We start from the raw sequence: 26097 nt of genomic DNA on the forward strand, positions 1-26097 counted from the left end.
CAGCTGGAAATACTGCCATTTCCAGCTGGAAATACTGCCATTTCCAGTACCCAACCCAAACCACATGACTATCTCCCATTGCAGTCAATATAAAGTGCCCAAATACCACTAAGAGCCTGGGCCAGTATGGCTGGCAGGCAGGCAAGCAGAAAGGCTCTTTATAGCAGGATGGAGTTTCAAAGGCAGAAATGACCCTGATGCATAATGAGGGTAAAGGGGGGAAAAACTGCTATTTGGGTCTGAAAATCTCACTTGGCCTGTTCCAGCCATTGCTGCTTGCTGCACTCTGCATTTAAACAGCAGAGAGCAGGAGCAGCATGCAAAGGGGAAACCTTTTCAGTGGAGGAATCACTGGAGATCAGCAATCAACAGATGAATCATTCAGAACTGCTGAGCCATTGCTGACAGGTGCAGTGGGCATTTGCTCCCTTTCCTTTCCTGTAACTGATACCCAGGCCCTGCTCAGGCCCAGAAAGACTCTTCCACAAACATACTTTACACATTCTGAGAAAAGGAAAAGTATCCCTAGTGGTTTTGGATACCTGAACTGTGGCATCTTTCTCAGGTTTTGTTGCAATTGCTGGAGCGCTTTATATTCCACAAATTAGAGTCAATAGAAGTGCTTCAAATGAGGCCACAGTATCAAGGCTTTATTGGTGACACTTTTGCAATCTCCACTGTGATACTTGATGGCATGAGACAGATTGTCTGGGAATCATGGCTAAACCTAGCTTTTGGGACATAGCTGACTTAGAAGACAATAACGAGAGAAAATTGAGGTGCATAACTTGAGTCACGGGATGAGGAGCACAGCAAGAAGGATGAGAAATTATTTAACATGACATCTATGAAACAAGGGGTCCAAGTATGCAACTCAAGGGAGATATGAGTCCATCCTATAAAAACCTGACAAGGCTTGCACTTGATTCTGGTAATGTTTTATTATCAGTTCCTAGGACACCAATGTTTTTATAGTACAGAAATGAAAGACAAATAGTCCCACTGTTTCTTTTTGTAACTTACATATTTCATAAGGCTACTGTCTATTCCATCATGTTGCACCAGAGATGCCTTCCCTTGTCCCAGGCAGGACTTGCTATCTTTTACAGGTGACTCCTGCCTAGACTGTGACTAAAGACTGTGTTTCATGGCTAGAAATTCTAACCGACTGATAACATTTACTCACACATCTCTGGGAGTTGTAGACAAGCCAATAAATCATTATTTCCTTTAAATAATTAGAATTACCTGGCCTTAAAAGCAATTCTGGTATTGAATAAGGGACAACTGATATACCAATTGTTGGAGTTTTGGAAAGAGACTTGAGGATACAAAAAGGAGACCACAAGCAAAATAATAGTTTTAAAGGGGGGAAAAATGTACTTGTGAAGCAACATGGTTCAAACCCTCATCTTACATCAACTGATAAAGCGCCCTCTGTAGCAAGGCAACTGCGGGCCCTGAGCAGCTGCAGCGCCCCTGTGGAGGGCAGTGCTGGCTTCCGTAGTACAGATGACGGTGGGATCCCCAAAGGCAGTACCTGTGGCTGCTGCTCCCTCACCCCTGCCCCTCAGTTATATTACTGAGCTGCACTGCGGTGAAAGATCCATCTTCACTGGCACAGGTATCTCATTGTACATCTCTGAAACAGCAGGAACGTAAGTTGTTGAGAAGGACTGCCGGCGTTTTCAGCTGAAGTGTAATATAATGGATAACGCTATGTTTACTAAAGGTCGAGAGCAAAGCATTTGGGAGGAAAAGGTGAACAGTTATATCACACTGTGATGCACTGACACAGTAAAGGTACAGCTGAGCAGAAAAAATGAAGGTACCAGTCTCTGATGAAATTAATGTTCTGTGAAGACTCTCTCATTTAAAATCAAACTCACTTATGACCTTTTCTCTGAACAGCAAATCAAAAAAAATCTATCATGCAAAAGCAGTCAAATGGAAGACGACAATATGATTTTTAAATGAACAACGGTTTTATTCATGAAAAATTCATTAAAATGTGTAAAATATACTCAAATATATTTGATTTGTTGACTGTAATTAAAAATATAAAAATATACTAAACAAATACATAAATTAAATTGACAATAGTAGCATGGTTGTGTGTTCACTCAGTGCTTGTTAGGAACACCAATATAAGTAATTATATAGCATATCAAAACAGAATATATACTGAAGACGTTGTTCAAGGACTTGACCTCAGGCATAGGCACAAAATTTATGGCTATCCATTTATAAAACATTTTTTTTTTTGCAATACAAAATGTTGCTCCATTACAGACCGCTATATCCACTGTATAACCAAAAAAAAATTTTTTAAAAACATTTGCAAATCATCCAGCTTTAGTGATACTGCATACTAAACCCCACACTATTCGCTCACTATAAAACTACTCCATCATCATTATGTATTTCCTGCCAAAGTCTTTCAAAAACCCGAGTGGAAACTAGTCATTGATCTAACATGTAAATCAAGAATAATACACTTATTTGCTTTGGTGATACAGGTTTTAAAAGCATGTCAGAAGTTTCAATCCACTAGTGAGGAAAGGGGAGGTCAAAAGCCTGGATGCCAAAATGAACCCGTCAAGTATTACACTGCAGCCTCACTGTAAGTTCAGAGATGAGCCTCCAAGGACTATTGTTGCTACAATTCAACATTGTCCCGGAGCCCAGAAATGTAAGACTGGGTAGAGTGCCATCAATAAAATGATTGCCATCTTACATTTCAGCCTGTTGACTCAAGTGAATGTCCTGGAAGTGCTGGGAGAAATTTGAATAACTGCATACAATTGAGATGCAAGCCAGTCATGGATAAAAACTTGCACCTGAAGTAGCTGTAGGCCATATCACAGGTGAGGTGCTACAACCTGTAACCCTTGGACAAGTTGCTAGTATAATCAGTCTTTATTCTCATACCCTTTATCCAAGATTTTAGCGTTAAGCACTGTTTCAAGTGTTTGTGTGCTCACTGTTGTCAAATCAAAGCCTATATACCAGGAAACAATACACAACTGAAATATAAAGGAGGCTCATTCTTCTTCCTGGGTACTACACCTAATGGGAAATCTATGTATTATGGCATAAAATACTATTTTTGGCAATAGTAATCAATCAGCTATATAAATAACTATAGCAGCAGAGAAAATGTATAAAGTTGCACTTTTATTTCTATCATTTATTTTAGTGACCTTTTTTTAAAAAAAAATAAAACTCGAGCTATGTGAAAGCACTTTTGCTAAATGTGGTAGCAGATCTTGTATTTGTATTGCACAGATTTAAAAGTATGACCTTTTTATTATTAAACACATTATAATCCAAACATTGAGTTAACTAAAAGCTCAGTTCTAGAAACACTTAAGCTCTTGCTTGACATTTCTCATGTACGTATTTCCATTAAATTGAGCTGGATTACTCACATGAATAAAACCATGTCTGTATTTATAGAGGTCTGCAGGATCGGGCTGCAGGTGTGTAAATCTTAAGTTTATGGATTAACAGTTATATATTAGTATTTCTTCTTTAACCTTACTTTTGGGAAACAAAGAGGAGGTTTCTGGTCATCATAAAGCATATCAAAATCTTGTTTACTGAAGGAATGATTTCCCTTAAGGGTAATCTTCTTTCAGTACTGTCTCCTTCAAATCCATCCTTTCTACAGTAACAATTTCCCATCAGTCCCGCTACTTAATTTGGGAGGCAGAGTACATATAATCAATTAATTAAATTAATAGGTGTCTTACATGAAAGGATGCTACATGGATGCTGGCTTGTTTATTGATTTTCAGTACAATTTATCTGGCTTCATATGATTATGTAAACTTACCAGTTAGGAAATGGAACAAAGATGATATTGTGTGTTATGCAGTTTTATGTGGCATATATTATTTGTCTATCCAGGCAGAGATGAAAAATTTTTCAAGACCACTTTACCAGAGTGCTTAGGGCCAATCATTACTTTATGAAGTAATGGGGAGGAAAAGGTTTTATGAACTATGCACAATCTTAGCATGAAGAAATGATGAACATAGCTATCTGCCTGGACACCATTGTTTTTGGCTGCTGATTTGTGAACTTTGAGGGTGTAGTGGAGGGAATTTAGAAAGAACAAAAAGAGGAGGATGATTTGTGTTCTGTTAAAAATGATGAACTACATATATGCACAATTTACAGTCACAGACCCTTGTCCTTGGGATCATATATTATTGACCACAGTTTAATTTCCTCAGCAAAAAAATGACACGTCACATATAGCAGGGGATAATTTATATGGTACATTTGATATTCTTTTTCACTGAAATTATTTTCTTGGTAACTAACCTCATGCTTTAGCTTAGTCATTGTTGAAAAAAAGTGAAAAGATAAGGGCTAAAACTAACACACACAAGAAAAAGCTGCTGGTGGCTTTATCGATGTAGCTCCCACCTCTGCTAACCTGTCCTAGTTTAAGGAGGAAGGAGGTTACATACATAGAAGTGTCATGCTTGTTTGCCACTGACTTAGACAACTAGAGCTCTGCCACTGAGAGGGACAATGTGGTCATGGGCCTATGGAGAACTATCATTTCTCCTTAACCATACAAAACTCTTCCCCTCCAGGTGAGGAAGTAGAGGTTGGCTACCTCTACTTGGTTCTTCCCTTCTTCCTCTGACCCCCTGAAGGGTGCCCAGGGAATCTCAAGGTTCCCACCTGAGGCATGGAGGGCAAACATCATTCTCATGTAGAACTGTCTGAAGAATTAACACAGCTCAGAGACTGGGAAACTTCATGGAAAAGGTGGCCTTCAGTACAGCTGCAGAAAGGATAACCAGCCAAGAATCTGGGGACGCTGCAGAGCGAGTGCAAGGGGAGGAGGCACGGCACAGATAATTCTTTCCTTGCAGTAGAATCTGAGAGCTTGGTGAGGCTTGAGGGAGAAATCCCTGCTTATTCTGGGTTGGACAAATGTATCTGCCCTACTCGATGGAAAGACCTGGGGAGATTCTGTAAGGACAGCCTGAGATTTTACTCCGGTCATGTCACTTTTCATGGTCATCCCTCCTGTAACCAGGACTCAGCCACACCAATGATAAAAAAAGAAGAGACTTTGGTTCCTTCTCTCTCTCTCTCCGAAACGTGGGTAAGTTTCTTCATTCAAACCATAATCTATAATTCATTTTTTATTTTGGATAATATTTTGGAGGAATGAGCCATTTTCTCCCCATGCCTGGGGGATGCCCATTAAGTCTCACCTGGACAGTATTTAACTAGCCTGTAATGGAAGGACTGACAAGCCAAAAATAAGGAATTTAGAGTTTTGGAAGCTTATCTGAAAAAAAAAATCCTTTCCTCCAAGCAGTGATATCACTGCTGTCAAGGAAAGTTCTTAGCTTTTGTCTTGTGTGGCAGGCAAACTTTCCCAAGATAAACTGTGTGGGAAGAGATTGTAAAGCAGCAGAATTATCAAGCCTTTTCTTTCTCCTTTTGGAAACAATAGTATTTTAAAAGAATTTCTAATGATATTTTAATATTGGCATTTCCCTTTCCTCTTAATTCAAAATGAATTTTAGAAGACAGACAAATGACATTCAATAGAGTATTCTGATTACCATAACTTAAGGAGAATTGTCTCTTCAGGAGGAAAGAATGATCACCAATGTTTAGCAGTGATGCAGGCAGCCAGATCCCACAACTTGTACTGGGGAGCTGTACATTTTTAGACTCTCAGTATCCTATGCACCTGTAATCCAGTCCTGCCTACCTTTTAAGATGTCATGACAAAGTGACAAAGATTGCCCCTTGTAAAAGTCTGTAGGTCTGTCATTGGGAATGTACATATATCAATTGAAGCTTTCTCCTATTAACTGTATTCAGGTGACAATGTACAGGTCCTGTGGTTAGATTCTGACCTTGGTTACAGTAGTCTAAAGAAATCAGAATCTGACCCATTCTCCCAACAGACAAAAGAAGTTCTACTAGACTGCAGGGCATCCATCATAGGCTCATATTTTCCCACTAACTTCTAGATTAAATTGAAAGAGTGGTTTCTAGTGAGGAGAACTCTATTCTAGTTGTTGTTTGATGTTGGTTCTGTAAGTGGTACATCATGGTGACCCTAGTGTTATGGGTCAGATCACATTTTGGTCAGATCACAAGCAATCAGTTTGAAGGCTTAGAAAAGCCCTATAATCCTATGCAGAACTACTCTTTTACCCAATACATAGCTGATTTCACCTCAGGAACACTAAGCCAGTTAAAAATGTGACCATCCTTAAAGAATATTTCCCTGTATGCTAAGTAAGTGCCAATATACAACCTGTCCCAAACTCAGCAGCCATACAGGTTAAAACAGTTGATGTGGAACAGTTAAAAAAACTGTAGTAAGGAAAAATAGTATTATCTGAAGCTTAATATTAATATAAACATTATAGAAAAAATACATATTTACATAACAAAATACAATTATATACAATAATATCTATTACACTTAAATTATATATCTTTAAAAAGAAAAACACCAGACTAATAAATTATACACAGTCTCAATAGAAATGTCTGGCACTTCTCTAGTGCATGAAATATTTTTTTTTAAAACCCACAACCCCCCCAGCTCTGATCACAAAAGCAGGCACCTGAGACATTCTTAGTGCCTTGAATAAACAGCATCTGAAAACAAGGAAAACTGAGATTAGAAAAAAAAATCCACCGGTCTGTATTAGCTTCGTCCTTACCAGATGTTTATAATGCTCAGGAATGTGATCAAAACCAATGTGACGAGAGGGGGCTCTGGGTCCTGGGCACCCTTCTGCTAAAACACTTCAGACTTGGCCTCTTCAAAATCTGCCACACAGTGGTGGGAGTCTGCCATAAGGAGTGTAATCATCAAGGACTAGATGTACAGAAGAGTTTGAGTGGTAGTGTAACGGGCTGGACGACTGGGGCATGAAACAGAAGCTGCTAACGGGGGGTGCCAGACAGGAGGCAGAGGGCTGTGCTCAGCTCGGGCTTACGCAGGAGGCTGAAGGCTCTGGCTGTACACACTGGGAGCAGAAGTCCCCTCATTAGTCTCACTGCTGCTCCCCATCCTGTGCAGCCAGCAATTTTTGGGTTAACCCTTTCACAGTTTTTAAAAGCTTTTATAGTGTTGTTCTACATACAATTCAGTGCCAGCGGTTGAAGGGTTAACCTCATAGCTGTTACAGCAGTGACATCTCCCATGGAGGAAGGGAGAGTGAGGCTAATGAGGGGACTCCACCCCCGACTCCCCACAGTGGGAACCTCCAGCCTCTGGGTGAGTCTGTGCCGTGGCAGGTAATACTGCCCACCCCACCCCATTCCTTTGCACTCAGCACAGCCCGCGCCCAGCTTGGCCTGTGGTGCCAAAATAGCTAGCTCTGCCACTGAACTTGAGTACCTGTCTGCCACGGGGATATATAAATCCAACAATAAAACACTACGGAGGGCTTCAAAGATGTCTCTCCAGCTTCCGGCTAACCCTATAGGTGAACCCTACAGGTCTAAAGTCCCTAAAGTTTAGGAGCAGGACCCACACTTTTAGCTGTCTGTCTGCCTAGGTGAATCCACAACGTTTAAGTTAGATGCCCAGGCTCCCCACCCAGTACATGGGGAAAGTTAGACTCTGAAGACAGAAGCTAAGCAATAGGAAACACTTATGACAAGGGTCTGTCTCTGGTACTTGAGCTTCCTATTTAGCGTTGCAGGGGGATGCTACCTTCCACCTGGGAGATTCCCAGTCCTGAACCCTCTCTTGGAATTAGGTTCCTAAACCTGTTTTTAAAGAGGGAGGTCAGGCTAGTCTTTTCCTTCCAAATTTGGCCTGGGAGGTACCCCCCTCAACGTTTTATCCAATAGCTCACTTGTTTATTTAAGATAGTGGGGGGCAACATTTTTTGGAAAGCATGCCACAAATTAGTCCCATACCCTCCCTGAGTGCCCTTTCCCTGCCTGATCTGCTGCTCTGCATTCTGCTACCTGTCCTGTACTCCCTGACCAATTGCTGCTCTGCTTTCTGCTTCCTGTCCTACCTACTACACCATGTTGCCTGTCCCCTTGCTGATCTATTATGCACCACACACAGAGGCTGCAGGTTAGCTATCCCTAATCTAGGATACGGGAGGCCTGAGGGTCTGGAAACCACATCATGCACTGCGCAGGCAAGTGGGCTGTGCATTGCTGCCCTCAGCACCTCCTCTTGAACACTTCGTTTCAGGTGAACTATTTAAACATTCACTGAGTAAGCAAAAGGCTTTACTGGTTCTAACAAGTTGGGCCAGACAACTGGAGGATGAGAGACAAAAACACAGGTAGGAAAACTGTTGGTGAGGTGAAGAAGGAAGCAAATACTTCTGGGAGGAACAGGTTTTAATGAAGCTGTTCCAGGATAAGGGACAGAAAGGCAAGGGAAGTAGTCAGGAAACAGCATTGGGAAATATGCATTATATGAATGACTGGTGAAGGAAGAACGAAGATCAGAGACAAAGTGAAAAGGGGAAGCCAAAATGTAATAAGAACACTGCTGGAGAGAAGTAGGGAACTGCCAGAATGGCAAGAGCAGAAGACAACTTTAATATTAGTATTTTGGATAGGGTGGAAAGGTATGATAATACTTAAGGCAAGAAATGATTCAATTTGCCCCTCTCAAATGCACAGTTATATGTGAGAAGTTGCACAACTTCATAACTTTGTCCCTACCTCTGTGATACTCTGGATTCACATTTTCATAGATTGGAAACAATGGATTTTCTTGTTCATTGCGTAGCTTTCTTGCTCGTAGAACGTCTCTCACACACTGATGTAAATAGACATACTGACACTGGAAAAGAGGGAGGGAAGTATAAAAAATGAAACATACAAATGAGTAAGCATTTTTGCTATTTTTCATTACTCCTGAGGTGATTTAATATTAAAACATAAAGCTCTTTAAATTGGTTTACTAGAGCTGATCGACATGCAATTTTCATTTTGTGGTAAATTTCAATGTTTTGGAATTTATTTTCATTTCTAATTGGATCAACATTATATCTCTTCAAATATTTCCCACAAAACAAAAATTGATTGCAAAATTTTGAAAAAATGTGAAAATTACCTTTTTAATAGCCCCACAATTGATTGCAGCCTAACACAACAATACTGAAAACAGCATCTTCCGTAATTATTAGCTGTTCTTGATCAAAGTGTCAAACTGCTTCACTACAACACAGACAGGAGACACTTTGATCTTAAAAATAATTTATGACATTTCAATTAGTGTTCACAGCAGCTGACCACAGTGACCTCAGGAGGCCACCTAGTCCAACTCCCTGCTCAAGGCAGCGTCATCCCTGTTTAAGCCATACTAGGTGGTTGTCTAATCTAGTCTTAAAAATGTTAAAAGATGAAGATTCCACAGCTTTCTAAGTAGACTGCTGCAATAATTAACCACCCTTGTAATTAGTAAATTCTTCCTCATGTCCAAAATGTTGCTTGTTGCAATTTAAGATGGTTACTTCTTGACCTGTCCCTAATTGGCCTCATCCACACATGACACTTAATACGTTATTAACCAGTTAATCATGCCTTAAGTGATCACCTGGCTATACATTCAATTAATTGTGCAGGCAACTGTTGATCCTCTGGATCATGGTGTACACGTAAGAGGTGTAGTCAGGTGCCTGATGAATCTGCTTGTACACAGTCCTGTGACCATCACACCAAGACCTATTACATGTATACTTAGGCAAGAGAATGGAGGAGTGGAGGCTGCCCAAGAGCTACCATCCCCACTTTAGACCACTGAGACAGAATCCAAAGGCCAGACTGTGTCCAGATGTTCAGTTTCTTGACAGTTCTCCTAGAACTGCTGCTTGACTGCCTAGGTGCATTTTGCCAGAGTGATGTCCCTTAGCTTTTCTCCAACCAAGGAGTACCCACAAGGCAGTGGGGGCTAGGGTTTTGAGGCACCCTATGCTCACCTTTGTCTCGAGGTCACAACACTCTTTGTATTTTATTAGAGCTACCCTGCCATGAGTAGTCTCACCATGTTGTCAACAATTCAATCAATTAATGGCATGATACGAAGTTAATTAATGGTGTGGCTGCACAGTTATGCCACAAAATATTTGTAATAACTTTATAGCTGCTTCCTATTATGCCATTAATTGAATGTGTGGCCAGTGGCCCCTGTGGCTAGGAGCCCCATCAGCTGATTGGAGCTTCCACCTGTGGGAGACCTATGTGCTCCTCTAAACCTGGGAGCTCCCAACTGACAGGGCTCACAGCCGGGAGTGGGGGGGGGGATCCCACACACCCTCACAGCTGGGAAGCCACAGCAGCTGTACTTTCCCAGATGTGGGAGGCTCTACATAGTCTCCCAGCTGTGGGGTGGATGGAGCCCTCCGTGGCTGGGAGATTGCATCAGCTGCAGCCTCCCATCAAGGGGTGGGGGTGCCTGAAGCTTCCCTGTGCCTAGGAGATTGCAGCAACTGTGGTCTGCTTGCTGTGGGAGTCCAGGTCAGCGGATGGGGCTCCCAGCCATAGGACTGCATGGTGTGGTCCCATGGCTGGGAGCCTTGTCAGCTGACCCAGGCCTCCAGCCATGGGACTTTGCTTCTTGCCAGTGCAGGGGGAGCCCAGGATCATGTGACATGGCAGGAAGCACAGTTGTGTGAATCACATATTAGTTCCTATTATGCTTTTACTTGCATGTGTAGAGGGGCCCTTACGTTTCAGAAAACAGTTGAGCACAATCCTCTTTATCCCTACCAATTTGGCATTTAAAGACTTATCAAATCAAATTTAATTATTGTTCTGGGAATGTTTCTCTACTGCTCTGTCTCTAAGACAATTAAGAAACCTGCTGTTATGCACATAAAGTTGCTGTCACTGTGGAACACAGTTCTTCAACCCACCCGCCTATTCAGTGGAAAGGTGGCCAGGGCAAAAATTTTTTACTGATCATGTACATTTAAGACCTTATTGTGTAAGTGAAATGGTACAGAGTTTTACTGCCTATTAGACAGCTGGAGTGCTGAGGACATTGCCTTCTTCATTGATCATGATGGTTTCCTTGTACTCCTGTCATTTGTCTTTAGGACTAGGTACACATGTTCAAAAATCCCAAGGAGGAATTGATCAAAGTGATATGGTTTTGTGTAAATGGCATAGTTTATACTGGTAGTGCACAAAATACACAATCGCCTTTTGGTGGCGGTGGGGAAATCTTAAACTGGGTTCCACCATTTTTAAACCAGTCTATGTGTGTGCCAAACTTCTGTTTGGTTATGGGTACAGACTGGTGTATAATCACTTATACTGGTAAAGGTGTAATGTCTGTACCGGGCCCAAAAGCTCACAACTGAAGTCTGACTTGGACAGTCTTTTTTGTTCCATGTTTGGACAACAGAGTGGTCATTCATGACTGGAGCTCCTATGCACTATGGTCATACAAATGATCCCATATGTTTAGCCTCCTCTACTTGCTTGAAGCAACCCCAAATTAACAGGTAAATTACACAGTAAAATGGATTGATGAAGTTATTCTGATCAAGCCATGAATCATCATACAGTCTCATGATCAGCAGGGACTGAAACTCCTGAACTCACTATATCTGGCTTGTATTTTGGGATACAGTCTGCAAAGGGGGAAGCAGCAGGGTTGGGAAGGAGAGGACAGAGAGTACAATGGCAGCAGCAGTTTTGAAATGATTGACTTTCTACTCAAGGGGCTTGGGTGAGACTTCAGGTATAATTGCAAAGATCTAGATAAGGGGTAAGGGGTTGGGGTTGTTTCCAAATTATATTTCAGGAGTTCTTCACACTACTTCTACAGACATTTTATTTGGGTCTGTTTGCATTTGACTTGGACTCTATCTCAGTCTTACATTTAGAATCCACCACTCAAAGGAAAAAGCTCTGATGGTGTACTAACTAGAGTTCTTCTATTATTAAGATAATATTAATATTCTAAGAACCCTTTTACATTGACAGTAGGGCTTTTCTTTTGCTTGTACATGACTTCTGCAGACATCAGCAAACTTAGCAATGTGTAACACTGCCAATTATAACAAAAAGCAACATTAGCAGCACACTACAAACAAACTATCAAGGTTACTCTAATTCCTTTCATAACAGTAGCACAGAGCAAACCTATAGATAGTCTGACTCTGTAAGTCCTTAAACAAGGTCCTGTTTAGCCACATTACCTTAAAGTGATTTTTCTTGCACTTTTAAAAGCATGGGCGACTAGTACCTCCTGCGTCTGAGGGGCACCCGCAGAAACTGCCAGTGGTGTTGGCGGCAGGGACGGAGCTGCCGAGCACCCACATATGCCGGCAGTGTTGGTGGTGGGGATGGCCCTGTCAGGGGGAACGTACCCCTCCCCCTGTGCTCCCCACTACCAGTCGCCTATGTTTAAAAGCATACAAAGACTTGTTTTTTGTACTCCAACACCATGTATACATCCCCCTCTCCACAATGTACTAGAAAATGATTGATCTGTCTTCCCAGTTCAATAAATACTAGGATGTTACACAACTGCAAGGTCACAGTGCTACAGTTTTAAAATAACAAACACTTGAATAATTATCTCCCTTCTCTACTGCTCTCTCCCTTTATGCCCACCTATCTATCTTAGGTTTTTCCATTGTATCTATCTCCAACATACCCAAGTGTTTATAGATGTTTTATTGGACATTTGTCCAATTCACTAGCTCTTGTACAATGTGCTGTGTAATGTCTGTAGCATGACATCGCTAGAGATGAGTGCAGTTCGGTGGTAGGTGAAGTGTGATCTGTAGGACTCAGGTATTTCTTAGCTGTGTATAAAATCTTGCTATGTAAAGGCCTGACCCAACTTTATGGAGGGCAATGGAAAGAATCCCAAATTACGTTGTTTTCAAAGTGCTAAAATAGTTCTTAACTATTTTACATTGGCCCCTCAAGGTGCAATTTTTGAACATATGTCAAGTGCTTTGAGATCCATGTTTCTCCATAAGTTCAGCCTATTAATTTTAATGATGAATTTGCTTCATAGTGGGCATGTCTACATGTGCCCCTGACTGTGCAGTTGTTACTGTGCAGTCATTTAGTACTTGCTAAAGCTACACATGCTACCATTACTGAACAGTCCCAGTGGTGCACAGGTTGTTTCCAATCCTACTGCACAATAGCAACGAGCTACTACACAGTAGTGACTGTTGGTGTCACGGTTTGCACCCGCCAACTCTATGTTGCCTTAGTGTCTCGTGTAGATGCGCCCACTGTGTAACATCCAAAACTTACCTCTGTTTGAACCATGTGAACCCTGTGCAGCCTCAGGTCATACACTGCTCCATAAATATCCACAGAATCCTTTGAATCTAGTTGTTGAAGGATTCGATCCAGTGCAATGAATGTGCCTGTTCTACCAACACCAGCACTGAAAAGAGAGTGGGGTACAAATTAGCTGTGTCAAAGCTTTTGCCATCTTTACATTTCACTTCAGCAAAGTACAGATTTGCATTGCTAAGGTCCATTATGGTGTATGCTTTACTTCCATTACTCAAATGGCAGCTCTAGGACTTCAGACAAGAAGTTCATAATGGAGGTAGTTTCTTCTTTTGGAGTCACAGAAAAGCTAACTGAGGTATCTATGATTCCCATGAAGCACAATTTGTCAACTTATGCTGATATAAACTGTTGGATATATTGAACTAAGTAGCTTTTTAAAGCCTTTTTCTTACTAGAGATGAATCTGTGGGTTCTAGTTTGATTCTGCCTCTGGATTGAACTTAGGTGGTAGTTGGATTTAAACTTTGGGCAAGGTTCTTTGGTCTATGTTATGAATAACATCAGATTAGATGGTCAGAATGAACTCTCCTTTTGGCTTTAAAAATCAGGATCCACATCTGTAGTTTAGATTCATCACTCACTACATCTCATCTTGCCTTACTATCCTTTTCTAATTCAGGTGTTGGGCCAGGTACATCAGCAAAAACAAGACTTAAAACTACTATAAGGAAGTGGATTGTCCTGGAATAGCAGGTGAGTCAGGGGAAGGGTTCAGTCTCAATGTGCTACTGTGAGCCTAGCAGAAGCACAATTGTCCCCTGACAGCCATTATCAAGAGGCACACTTAGGTCCCTGGTGTCTTCCAGCATAGGGGTCAAGGTGCTAAATGCTGAAGCAGGTACTTGGGAAATACAGTCCATAGTTTGTACCTTGTGGCTGTTCTATGAAGCCAAAATTATCCCATGATAGATACCAAATATGTGATGCCTTTTTAGTGATTTTTATAAAAACTATGAACCACTGACATTCTGCTTTCATTTATACCTGCAGTGCACAATGGTTGGTCCAGTGTCTGGAGTCCTGTTGATGTAATCCCTCACAGTTCTGACAAACTGGATGAGGGACTGTGTCGTCTCTGGTACTCCATGGTCTGGCCACACTGTATAATGAAAGTGACGTATGAGTCTCTTCGAGTCAAGCTGTTCTTCCTGTCAGATTACAAAAATGTGGATGATCAGAACAGTCGGCAGAAATGGATGTGCTCACATACCACACATTTTTGTAGTGAACACCACATTATATTACAGCTGCCACCAGGGAGTAGGTCACTGGAGAACAATCGTGCTGTGTCAGATTTACCATTCTAATCTATCCTAACAATCAGAAATAAAAAAGTTGAAAAAAATGAACATACACTGCAAATTTTAAATTCTCGTATTGTCCATTCTGGGAGCACTGACTCAGACAGCATCTCCACTATTAGGTCTCCATAATACAAGGAATCCTGGTCCAGGGGCCAGTAATGATCACATTTCACCTGTAAGAACACAGAAGAGAGTGTTTCAGTTACAATGACAGCTGAAACCACCTTGTCATGTTTTAAGTTCAGGCTATGTGCTGACATTTTACAGAGAGGCTGCTCATGGTCTCCCATCAGACAAGCCTGATGCAGTCACCCTTCAGTAGGTAGACAGTGAAGGCAGCTGAAATAACTTATGCAGCATATCAGCAAGTGTCTCAAGTGCTAAGCACATGATTGGTCTCATTGACTAACTGGCCATTGTGTACCTTGCTATGTTAGTGTCTTGGAAAGATCGCGTCTACATATAATTATGGCTGGCTGCACACTGTTGACTGCTTTTAAAGTAGAAGTTGATTTAGTCTGACTGGGCAAACTGGGAATGTTGCTTGGTAGCTGCCATCCTCTATATAGGAATCAGAAGTTTTCATTTAAAGACAAATAATAAAGTCTCTAGTCCTTATAATTATAAGACAACTGTACAATCTGATTAGATCATAAGCCAATTTAGTGAGGGCTGCCCAAGGAAGTCTGACATCCTGAAACAACAGTTCTGAACTGCTTCATTTATGACAGGGGATAAAGCCTAATTCTGGCAATTAAAATGTCAATATTGCTAAGTATTCTACTGCTGATCAACATTCATGAAAAGAAGAGGGATTATCACATTAAGAAAATTAGCTGTAAGCAGATGTTTGCTTTAGCACCTCAAATAGATGGAGCTTATGTGACTCCTTTTTTCTCTTACTTTGATCGCTGAATAACAGAATGACTAGGTGTGCAAAGAAACAGCTCTGGTTTTTCATCTGCCAAACTACAGGTTTCAAAATCCAGAGGTTAAAAACTTGAGGTGTCAAAAAATACAAATGCCACAAAGCTGGCTATAATGGTAATGTGCATATGTGTGTGTATGCAGGGACTGGACGTGTAGAATAAACTAAAATGCTTATGCTTGCCACCTGTCTCCATAACATACATGGAAGATATCTTTATGGTGGTGCATAGTCTATCAGGGGTTTTTTTTGTTCATCATGAACAATGAAACAGGTAAGTATATGGCCCATAAAATTTCCACAACTGTAATATGCTAACTTTGAAAGAGAAGAGCAGAAAGTAACATGAAGCATAATATGAAAGTAACATGAAAGCACTGAGATTATCTCATGCTCTTTACTTGTTGCCACCTTCCCATATTCCATCCTTTGTATATTGTCATCCTTTACTACATTATATCTTTGCACTGACTCAAGTACTTCTTTTGCAAGTATTCATTTGAAGACATCCATTGTTCCCAAGGTTGGAATAATCAGGCCTTACAGCTTTTAAAGTCTCTAAGACTGTGTCCACATGAGCATGGATGCTTGGTTCCCCAGGGACAAGAAGCAGCGACACTCCTTGTGCTGCTGCTACTTGTCCTTGGGGCTTATGGCAATTTACCTCAGGAAGGGTGGGGGAGGATGTGGCCAGCAACTATCTGTGGATCCTGGGGAGCTTTAGCTTTACCTGAGTCCTGGGGAGCTGCAGCCATGGCACTCCTGCAGCTGGGAGCCTGGCACACAGCTGAAGCATGGCTCTGGCAGGCCAGGTTGTGGTTTTGGGCAGTGCATGCTGCCACCGAACGCGCTACCCCCCTTCTTTGTTTGCACAGGGTATTTTTGACCATGGGATCTCCCAGAGTCAATGCCCCCCCATACTGCAAGGTAGCAGCGCAGGGAGTGCCTGAATTAGTGGTGTGTGGCACTGCAGAAGAGTCTGCAGAGCCCCATACTGCACAGCTGTGCTTGTCTGGACATGTCCTAAGAGGCCAGCATTTTTGCTTACATTCTTGAGACATTACATTGTTTCAGTGGGGAGAGCAAGCAGTTGAGACTCAGAAGACCTAGCTTCTACTCCAAGATCTGTTGCTGACATGCTGTGTGACCTTGGGCTTATCATGTCACCTTTGTGTTGCTGCTTCCCCTCCTAACTTTCATCTCTCTTGCCTGTTTAGACTGTAGCCCTTGCCTCTAACTATGCATTAGTGCCTGCCACAATGAGATGCTGATTTCAAAAAGCATCTCTAGGCATTAGTGTGATACACATAATAAACAACAAATTTAAAAATAGTAATGAATAAGCAGGAAAACAATCTACTCACCCGGCCCTTCTCAACACACTGGGTTACCATGACAATATTGTGAACATTCTGTTCCCATGCCATCTTCCAGAAATCATCTTTGGTGCCAGGCAGAGGGCCCTGAGTAGCAATGTATTCCCTGCGAAAATTATTGCCCTACAAAAATGAAGAAAGCACCAGTTAATTTCTATAATGCCAGAGAAACAGGCCGTATGGCCTTATGATATGCCTGTGCATTATGGCAGTAACTCCTTTGACGGGATTATTGATTAAGAACTAAAAGGACTGCCTAAGCTCTGGAACCAGAAGGCTGGTGGGAATGAGAGGAGGAAGAGAATGTGTCAGTGTATTTAAATATTGTTGGAATATATTTATTAGTCATAGATTTTTTGGCTTTTTATTGCACTCAGTGCTGTGCATTGTTGAACTGATGGGCTTTTTCTGTTTTCAGTTAATTAGCTCAGTACCAGATTGAAATCTTGATTTTTGGGGTTTTCCTACTATCAGTCATATTTCTATGGCAAAGGGCACAAGTGTAATCTCAGCCAATTTTGCCATAACAGAAGATATAAATGCTGTCAGGATGAAATACAACTGCACAAGAACAATGCCACCTGCAGTGATAGTTGTGCTTATTGTAGATACATCAGATAAAAGCACTGACCTTTGAAAATGTATCCTTGGCCAATTATAACTGTGACCATATATGACTACAGCAATCTAAGGAAGATATCTTAAATGCTGACTGAATCACTCACAGTTAACTTAACAGCAATCAGACATGGTCTTTCAGCATTCACACAAAACAAGCTCTCAGGCTTAGTTAAAACCTGTGAATATAAGGAAGGGTGAGGGAGGCCTAATGATGTGTCTGCATATTAAGTTTTATAAAAAGGCAAAATTACCACTGGAGAGAAAAGGACTGTAAAATACTTCACTGAGTCACTTACTGCTATGTAGCTTGCATTAATATAGTCTGAACAGGGATCATCATCTACGTTGGAAAGCTTCACTCTTGACACATCATCTGAGAAAAAAATTATGACAAAAGGTTCATAATAGGTCTTGGTTTTTAAAACCTTTCATGTTAATGAAAATGTACATATGTAAAAATAAAGAGTGTCCTTTCAGGGACAGTCTGAAGGTTCATTTGCAAGAGAAAAATTGCTCACATTCGTATAGCGTCTTTCATCAAGGAGGGGATTGCAAAGCACTTTGCAGACAGCAGGCTTTAAGGTGTGTAAAAGGAGTGGGCTAGAGAAGACATCTCCCCAGCTCTTCCACCGCTTACCACAGTCCCATTGTACAATATGTCTAGCTCCTGAAAGAGTAAGTGGGGTAAAGCTGCCACCCATTTAGCCCTGACAGCAGAGTTTTCTATACGAAGAGGACAAAAGTACAGTGCTCCCTTTGAAAAAGCAGCAATATTGTCATTGGCAAGTAAAGTCTCCTAAGGAGAACGCAGGGTGGGTGAGTGGCTAGTGTGCCTCCCAGGTCTGTGACTGTTGCACTGCCTTTCCTATTGTGCAGGCAGATTGTTACATTAAAAAAAAAAAAAATCAATACTGCCCCTCCACATAGAAGGGACTCTGCCACCCACCCATACAGGCACATCTGGGTAAAACCTGCAACTAACATACAAGGCAAAACTACATGTTAACTGAGGACTAGAAATCAAGGTCACTAATACCACAGCCCTTTGAAGTTGCAAGGGATGAGGAGATCTAAGGTGGGCAAACTCTTATTATCAGAAATAGGAGTTGGCTGAGACACCAGGGCTAACCCCATGCTTGCATTACAAACAGACTGTCAGGATCCTTGTTTTACATTGTGTGTGAAAGCTGCTGGCTTCTGCATTATCACATACAGCTGTGCTGAGAGCATTGTGCTGCTGTAGGTTCATTATTTACCCAGAAGGAAGAGTCTGTCACCTACTGATATCACACAAGTTATTTGTGGCCACTGAAAAATGTTGAATTGATGGGGTCTGAATGACCAGAGTGGCAGTAGTCCTCCTGCTTTATGATACTGAACATACAAAACAAAACACACAGGCAAAGGAGTCTACTGTTATTTCTACTACTCCTAGTATCAACCCATGACAATACAGCTGAATGGCTATAAATCTGGAGCTTTTTATTGCCAGAGTGCCCATTAGTCATTGCACCTCTGGTAAGCGAAATTGCATGAGATTGAATCTATTCTAAAAAACATTCTGGGTCATAGATCATATGCAGCAAAGCACCAAGCCTTGAGCTGGCAATAGTAGTTCATCTTTTATGAGGCAAGGAGAAAAAGGATATGCTATGCTTTCCATCCCATTCTTCTTACTGAAAAGAAGTAAAAAAAACAGCTGGCTTGATGCAATATTACATAACCAAACATAAAACTTACAGGGCAATATATTATTGTATCGATTTTTCCCTCTGTTCTCTGGCAAAAGTGCTATGTCACATGATTGGTTTCGACCCACATCTTTTAAGTCCTGTAAAAAAAATAAAATAAAATGTGCAGTGAAAATAATTAGAGGATGCTACAGCATAGAACATACCCCACATAGGTTATTTAAGGCCAAGGAAAGGAAATTATTTTTATTCAGCTGAAATTAAACAGCTAACAGCATTGGCTGGAGCCAGGAACACTGCTGGCAAACACTAGTCAAGTTCTGGCACGCAGCTCTGTCAATGCAACTAAGCTCTCCTGACCTTCAGCATACCCTTCTGGTTCAATGCTGGGCCCCTCAAAAGCTTGCCAGCTGGAATTGCCAGATGAATCTGTAACTTTGGCACTAGGACAGATGAAGGCTCAGGTGAAACTGGCAAGCTTGTTTTCTCTTGTGTGTATGGGCATATGTAGATGAAATGGGGGCCCTAAATTGAAGCGGCGGGTTTTTAAAAACACTGCTTCAGTTTAGGGTGAAGTAAACCCCTGTGTCGCGTACACTTGTGTCTTACCTTCCTCTCCGGTGGTGGGAAGGAGAGGGTGAGCTGCCACTGGGGAGAAAGGTCCCTGGACTGCGGAGGGAAGATGCGGGGGGCTGGGTGGTGCTTCCCTCCGTGGCAGCGGCAGCGCCTCCCCCCCAGACAGCACCCGCCCATAGGCACCCAGCTCCAGTGGGCATTGCAGCTGCAGAGGAGGGAAGGACCAGGTCTCTATGCAGCTCATGCAGGCAGGCAAGCTCCGGGGGGTGGGGAGGTGAGGGAAATGATCAGGCTCACCAATTATTTTTTTTCTTTCCCTTCAATGGAGCCTGCCTTCCCTGGCTGCTGCCAGGCTGACTGAATGGGCTGCCTGCACAGCCCCTGAGCCACATGGAGTCCAGTGCTTCACTCTGCAGCTGTAGGGCAGCAAACTAAAACTCCTCACAGGTGTTTTAGTTTGCTGCACTCCAAAGTTATCTAAGGCGCATTACACCAGCGAATGTGCTACAGCGGCTGGAATTAATGCGCAATATGCCACCAATGCATGCAAACACCAACACTATTAAAGCGGTGCAAAAGCATTTAACCCAATTTAAAGTGTTGTGCAAATGTCCCTTGTTTTGTCTACGCACACCCTATAAAACCAGTGAATGCTGGTCTTGGGGTGGAAAGGTTAGGCCACTAACCCAGAGAAGCACTGAAGCAGTCCTTTTAGAAATGAAATGGTTTGACTAGATTTGATTCTTACCTCATACTCCTTTGACAAGAGGTAGTTGGAGTCTGCTTGGAGTTTGGTGAAGTGTGCTTCAAACTGATTTACTTTTATTGGGCTAAGGTATTGGGCAGGAAAAAAAAAGACAGTTACTACAGGAAGGAACAAGGATATAATTTAGTTAATTGATTTTTGTTTTAAATAAATACTTATTTGCTTTTACCTGGAAGTTTTCCGGCTCCTAGAAAGTATTTAAAAAGAAAAATAAACACCTTGTCAGTATGTGACTGGATAGATCATTTCACCCATGACTCCATGTTAAAACAATATCAAAAAAGTCTTAAAAACAAAACTGTGATGTTACCCTTTTTGTCCCAAGTTTAGGTGGACGGACAACGGCCTGTCCCTGCGAATGCTTGGCCTCGCTGTGGGTCTTTCATGACTGCTGCTGCAAGATAAAAGAGGTTATTCTCATTTCTGCTTCATGGCTATGTTGAAATGTTGATGCAAGTTGCCAGTAACATTGTCTTACAGTAGGAAACAAAGAGAAAAAGGTAAAAAGACATGTCCATTTTGCTTTCTACTTCAGAATGGATCCATGTACTCGCAGAGGTTTCCGAAGTATCTTAATTTGGTGAATATGATCTTGTGCGTGTGTGTGTGTGTGTACACCTTTCTAGCAATCTCTTTATTCCTAAATATGAATATATGTATATATTTATCACTTTCAAAACCCTGGCCTGGTTTTGCCATAATATACAGAGCCCAACCTTTTATTAGGAAGGGTATTCTATGGTAATTAATCTTTATAATGACCCTGTGAGGTCAGTATCATCTTCATCTCCTTATACAGATGGGAAAACAGGTTACTGATCTAACTCTCAGGACTGCAGGATGCCTATAGCTCCTATTGACTTCAGTTTTGGGCATGCTTACCTCCAAAAATGCTAATAGCATTATGTGGAAGATCAAAGCTAGAATCAGTGACAGCACCATGAATAGATTTTGGGAAATTTCTGGAATCCATTCCTGTGTTTGCACGTCTAGACCACACTGCTTTCCTATCTCTGATTATAAGTCAGTTCCCTCAATCTCTCTCATAAGTGAAACAAACATTTACCTATTCTACTTGACATGGACGATTATATTAACATTCACAGATCTATGGAATAAAGTTCATGACAAGAAAACACAACTTATTTGAATTTTTAGACAACCAAGGCATGCAACGCAGAAAACCTGTACTTCATGTAAATTAGTTTATACATACAAATGTATATGTTATCACAAATCCATGTGGTTTCTTATGGGCAGCATTTAAAGAACTGCATTGAATTTGGACTTAAATTTACAGAAGAGGCTGCTAAAAATAATTCCGTACTGGATAAGAACCAGAGCTGGGCAGAAAATGGATTTGTTCTCCCTGGAAAACACTGATATTTAAAACAAACAAACAAAAAACCCATCCTAATTCAGAACAAAAAATGCTATTTCAAAATGTTCCATGAAATAGAGATTGAAAAACATTTCTGATGCATAAATACCAGATTATTCCATATCAATTATTGGAATCATCTTGTTCCAAGAATTTAAAAAATGGTGTAAGTTTATTTTTGATGTCAAGTAATACTTCACCATGTAAAAATATATTTTACATTACAAATGTCTAAACGGAATGAAACAAAACAACACATCTAAACAGTCTGAGTTTGTGAAAATGAAATATTTTGATACTTTTGAATCAAAATGAAGTCTAAATTGATTGCTTCAAAATTTTGCTATCAAAATTCTGCTGAAATGGACATATTTCCACATGACTAACTGGAAAAAACCCTGTATTTTCCAAAAAATTTTTAGCCAACTCTGTTATGAACAAAATGCTATACTGTGTCCTTCCTTGATCATGCAGATCCTATTAGCATCAATGGAAATTCTATTTATTAATAACAGACAATACAAATGGAGCTCTTAATATAAGCCTTTTTGGTTCAATACTTCAATAGAAATATTGAACAAATGCTGGCAAAATAGAATTATTTTGCTTTTTCTTTCCCAAATACAATTAACTTAATGTTTTCATTCAATTTTATAACATCTTTCTCACTATGCCTTAGATGAAAAACCAAGCATAAATCTGATCTGACCTTTTGTAATAAGAAGTAAAAAAAAAAAAAAAAGGAATCTACTTACCTAACTTTATGTCTGCAGACAAACAAAGCGGTCACAGCCACTAACATCACAATGAGAAACAAAACAGCACTTACACCTTCAACAACTCCGAACATAGGCTCTAAAAGAGACAAAGAAATTCATTGTATCCAAATGAAATGTCACCATCATCAACTAAAGGCAATGAAACAAATGGAAAGGAACTTAAAGATTGTGTGTATGAGTGTGCATGTGTATGCACACGTATATATACACATGTACATGCACACACATACATACATGCACATTTGGAATGACCAGGCTCCGACCTTAATTATTTATTTTCTCCACATCTTGCACCGTACATTATGTGGGCAAGAAACAGACAGGAAGGGAATAAAGCATTCTATGGGGGTTCTATAGAATCACGGAGAAAGAAACACAGTCAGATTTTCTATTCATTTAAAGCACTCTTGATATTCACTTTAATGAACAACTGCATATCCCTTTATTCTCCTCAGAACTCATCAAGCTTCAATGGTTCGTTGGAGTTTGAAATTGAGTCTACCGTACTGTATTGCTCTAGCCATACTCTGCAGCATTCTTTGACACTGGTTTCACTGGGCAACAAAGTCCAATTCATTTTCACATCCAAAAAGTAACTCTTGGCTGGATTAATGCTGCTTAAGGCTTAGTCAATGTTTGGAGAGCATACTGGAGGTGCTATAGTGTCATGTATTGTTTGTATTGCTGCAGTCAAGGGTCACAGCCTTGCTGTTTTTTCAGGTTGTAAAAATGAATTTTATTTTAAAAATATTTGCCCAGAAAGTTTATAATTTAAGGTCCCATTTTCCCATCATCGGAGAAGAGGACCCAAAGAGAGTAAGTCTCCTGATTCTGGACTGCAAGGCCCTAGCATAAATTAGAGTTGTGAAGATCAGGTCTATCTTCTGTTAATGCCATACAGATACCATAAGTTACCTTAAGTTGGTAAAAGGTTAGCAGAGTTTTGATACATCTGCCTCCTACATGCCCTTCCCTGAGATTTCTTGATCCCCTCCACAAAGGGAAAGTTCTGTTAGCCATTTCTGGCCAAATTTTGTTATGTTTTTGTTACTTGAATGGCAGAGAGCAGACCAGAGGTTCTAGCTCTATTATTTTTATGTAAATAGGTGCCATGCAATTCATTCACCCCTTGGTCCTACCAATTTCAAGTTAGTGCCTACAATAGGGAGTTTTGTATTTCAGAAGGAAAAAAATCACAGATGAAAGCAGAAGGATCAAGCTATAGTTTGACCAACAGCTCTTTGTACTAGTTGTTAACTGGGGGTGCCATTAATGCCAAAGAAATGCACTTCAACAAAGCCCTCCACCCCAGACTTAGCACTGTCCATTCTGACACCAATGGATATGATATCCACGTGCCTGGTACAGCAAGGAGAGAATGAGAGAGAAACTAACCTGATTCTGTAGTGATTGGTAAAGAGAAAAAGGTATCTGAAAAGAGCGGTTCGGAGAATTCCTTTAGGTCTTCGCTAAAGAGTTGGGTGAAAGCCCGTATGCTGATCCTGGGAAAATGGAAGGGTTATATTTAAACTTCATTGGATATTAGACTCAAAAAAGCAGAAAACTAAAAGTTAACACAAATAGTAGAATGACACAACAGGCCTCCTTGACAATATTTGCTACAATACATCTTCTAACTATTGTTACAGTAATACACTTTTTAAAATTCAGCTTTAGCTTCTGTGATACAAGGACTTCACTACCTTCTGCTTGGTATCACATGGAAAACATGCATGAAATACTCTTTGGTCCTACTGAAAAAGAGGAAAGCATTTGTAAGTGCTAAACCATAGGAAGACTAACATATGGCGAAGTGTTTTATGTACAGGCATTTATGCACATCAGCTACCACTGAACAGGAAACAGGAAACCTACAAAAAGGCCAGTGGGTAAGGTCGTTGCCCTAAATAATGCCATGCAGGTGCTTTGAGTTGTGGGCATGTCAGCACCACAGTCTATGGACTGATTTCAGTGTCATGTAGACACAGCAGAACTTGCTTTACATTAGCAAGCTGGTCATAATAAAACCAAAGAGTCTGTAACATTCCATTCAAATTCCCTTTTTAATTCCCTGCAACATTTTTTCATAAGAGTATTCCTAGAAAACAAGCTCAAAGGGGTCTCAAATGAAATTACAGCAAATTTATTTAAAAACTCAAACAAATGACTGCAAATAATTGATTTTTCCATTCATGAAGCTACAGAAATTCTGCGGCTTTGGTGATGTAGGACAGAGGCCCCTACAGAGGCCACATAGCAGAAATTCTTACTCGAGGGCTGTGTCTACACAAGATGCTGTCTGTGCAGTCGTTACGTGCAGTCGTGCCGAGGAATGGCTTTTTCATGATGCGGTCCGCACAGTAGCTCATGACTACTGCGGAGTAGTCACGGACTACTGCGCAATCAGCATCTTGTGTAGACACAGCCAAGGTCACTTGTATTCTAAGGATTAGTGGGACCAACTTCCCTTATACTCAGTGAGTATGTGTTTGAAAGGTACTTTAATTTAAATTGCCCAATTCCTCCATGAAGTTTTAGCAGCCCACATTTTGGAGCTAAGCTTGATTGAAAAATGGAGGTGAAAGCTACAGTTTCTACACAAACAGGGATGGGATTTCAGTTCATCTTAAATACAAATATCTGTCATCATTTCAATTAAATTAGACAGGGTTTAACTGAATCTTACTATTTCAGTCTGAAATATCCCTACCTTTTAGTTGAAGCTTAGGCCTTGATATTGGGCCAAATCTCATTGCTTGCTGTTTGAGGTGACTTAAGAGTCATTGGATTCAGTGTTTGGAGTTTCTCTCAGTACAGAGAACTCATAAGGAGGTGTACAAGGGCACTAACAGTAGCAGCTCAAGATCCTGGCTGAGGCTGAAGTTTCCCTGTGCCTTAGGGAACCTATACTGCCAAAAGGGCTCCCTGAGTCTGTTGGCAGCTGCTACAAGTTAAAACAATCTTCAGGATGCTCTAAACTGTACTGTAGGATTGGGCCATTGTAATAGGTTTGCATAAACGCTGAATATAAAGACATTGCTTCCTCTGCCACCACTGTTACTGTACCCAATGAACCTTTGACTTAGCTGCTGATCTGGTTCCATTTGACTTTCTATGGAGAAATTAGCAACTGTAAGAAAGTTCCCAATCAGAGAATGAAAGATAAAAAATCTTGTCATTGCACTGAGTTTTACACATAATGAACTGCAGCATTCACAGGCTGGTGAGGGAACTGTTTATGAGATGGGGCAGAGACAAAGCTTTTATAAATTACACAGTAAAACAGAGTACACCATATAACACAGGTTATTAATCTACAGTAGCTGAAGTACATCAGGCATTGAGATACCACAGTGCC

The 26097-nt window shown here is 40.9% G+C and overlaps 2 protein-coding genes across 7 annotated transcripts in view; one reads left to right on the plus strand and one right to left on the minus strand.

Annotated features, from left to right (window-relative positions):
* The window catches only part of KCNMB4 (potassium calcium-activated channel subfamily M regulatory beta subunit 4), a 73311-nt gene extending 59329 nt beyond the window's left edge, over positions 1-13982 (plus strand). The window contains exon 5 of the transcript XR_016441796.1: positions 13937-13982. The gene's annotated coding sequence lies outside the window, so the exon portion shown is untranslated. The remainder of the gene's footprint in view (positions 1-13936) is intronic.
* The window catches only part of PTPRB (protein tyrosine phosphatase receptor type B), an 85441-nt gene continuing 60266 nt past the window's right edge, over positions 923-26097 (minus strand). For 2 of the 6 annotated variants that reach the window (XM_090042520.1, XM_090042524.1), the window contains 13 exons: positions 24135-24241; positions 22716-22815; positions 20890-20973; positions 20749-20766; positions 20562-20643; positions 19287-19377; positions 17843-17919; positions 16914-17048; positions 14672-14794; positions 14302-14465; positions 13270-13405; positions 8704-8824; positions 923-1692 (listed from right to left, as the gene is read on the minus strand). In XM_090042520.1, the coding sequence (XP_089898646.1) occupies positions 1613-1692; positions 8704-8824; positions 13270-13405; positions 14302-14465; positions 14672-14794; positions 16914-17048; positions 17843-17919; positions 19287-19377; positions 20562-20643; positions 20749-20766; positions 20890-20973; positions 22716-22815; positions 24135-24241 (1318 nt within the window). In that variant the 3' untranslated portion in view covers positions 923-1612. Of the gene's footprint in view, positions 6658-8703; positions 8825-13269; positions 13406-14301; positions 14466-14671; positions 14795-16913; positions 17049-17842; positions 17920-19286; positions 19378-20561; positions 20644-20748; positions 20767-20889; positions 20974-22715; positions 22816-24134; positions 24242-26097 lie in introns of all 6 variants that reach the window. The other 4 variants (XM_090042523.1, XM_090042525.1, XM_090042521.1 and 1 more) reach the window with 3 other exon arrangements.

The sequence above is a fragment of the Crocodylus siamensis genome, chromosome 4 (assembly GCF_052110815.1).
Source record: "Crocodylus siamensis isolate JL-2025a chromosome 4, ASM5211081v1, whole genome shotgun sequence".
Taxonomy (NCBI): domain Eukaryota; kingdom Metazoa; phylum Chordata; order Crocodylia; family Crocodylidae; genus Crocodylus; species Crocodylus siamensis.